The sequence below is a fragment of the Hipposideros armiger genome, unplaced genomic scaffold (assembly GCF_001890085.2).
Source record: "Hipposideros armiger isolate ML-2016 unplaced genomic scaffold, ASM189008v1 scaffold_1463, whole genome shotgun sequence".
Classification (NCBI taxonomy): Eukaryota; Metazoa; Chordata; class Mammalia; order Chiroptera; family Hipposideridae; genus Hipposideros; species Hipposideros armiger.
In genome coordinates, this window is record NW_017732813.1 from 88,809 (window position 1) to 89,749 (window position 941).

Consider the following 941-nt stretch of genomic DNA (forward strand, 5'->3'; position numbering starts at 1 on the left):
CAAAAGAAAATAAACACAATGTACAAATATTGTAGGGTATGTTTTTAGTAAAATAAATTTTCTATTGGTTACTTTTGTTAATCTGAAAAAAATCTGTATAAAAATCACATTCTCAAAATGAAGTTTAGATGGAGCCCCAGATTCAGCAGATCCAAATGAACATGGGATTCTTTGACAAGACAGTCTCTCCCTGGAACAAATACTTGAACCCCCATAAAAGGAAACAAGAAGTTCCAAAAGAGGATATGAGTGTGCACTGACAGAAGCCCCTCACTCACCTGTTCTCCCAGCTCAACCACTTTTTCTTGTAGGAGCATTTCCGTGTTCTTCAAAATCATTTCCATCTCTTCTACCCGCTCTTCTGTGTCTTTAAGCTGTTTTTTATGTTCTTCCTGCCACAAAAGAAGGTTACAGACCAATATTTTATTAGAAAGAATCAACTGAGGCTTATTTACTTTAGAATGGAAGTTAGCTAAAATGTGCAAATCTGCGAGTAAATATAGATACCTTTCATCTGTATAGAGTAACAGGTAAAAAAAAGTTCAGTCATAAGGCACAAAGCTGTTATTTCTCTTTGTAGTTCAAGAATTAGCAGACTGCTTTGTCCAAAAAGTTTAATCCTAAGGGACTCCGAAGTGAGTTTCCCCAAACATGTTACTAAATATTTCTAAAGGATTTCTGATTAAATATCTTGGTTTTGTCAATAATCTATCATACTTTATCTTGTCTAGCTTAACGTTTTTACATAATGCTGAAAGGTTATTCTTCATAAGAATTTATGCTTCACAAACATTAAATTTTACCCACCTTTTAAGTCTTGCTCTAGTTTTTTCCTCATGAAGGCACCTCCTGCCCTCTGGCTCCTGATCTCCACATCCCTCCTACCCTGGACTTTTCTTCCTGAACTGTATTGTGACATTTCAGGATCGAGTTTTCTCAGG

At 35.6% G+C, this 941-nt stretch overlaps 1 protein-coding gene across 1 annotated transcript in view; it reads right to left on the reverse strand.

Annotated features, from left to right (window-relative positions):
* Positions 1-104: 104 nt before the first annotated feature.
* NINL (ninein like) overlaps positions 105-941 on the reverse strand; it is a 161,470-nt gene continuing 160,633 nt past the window's right edge. Inside the window, 1 exon segment of the mRNA XM_019633987.1 lies at positions 105-392. Within this exon segment, the coding sequence (XP_019489532.1) occupies positions 105-392 (288 nt within the window).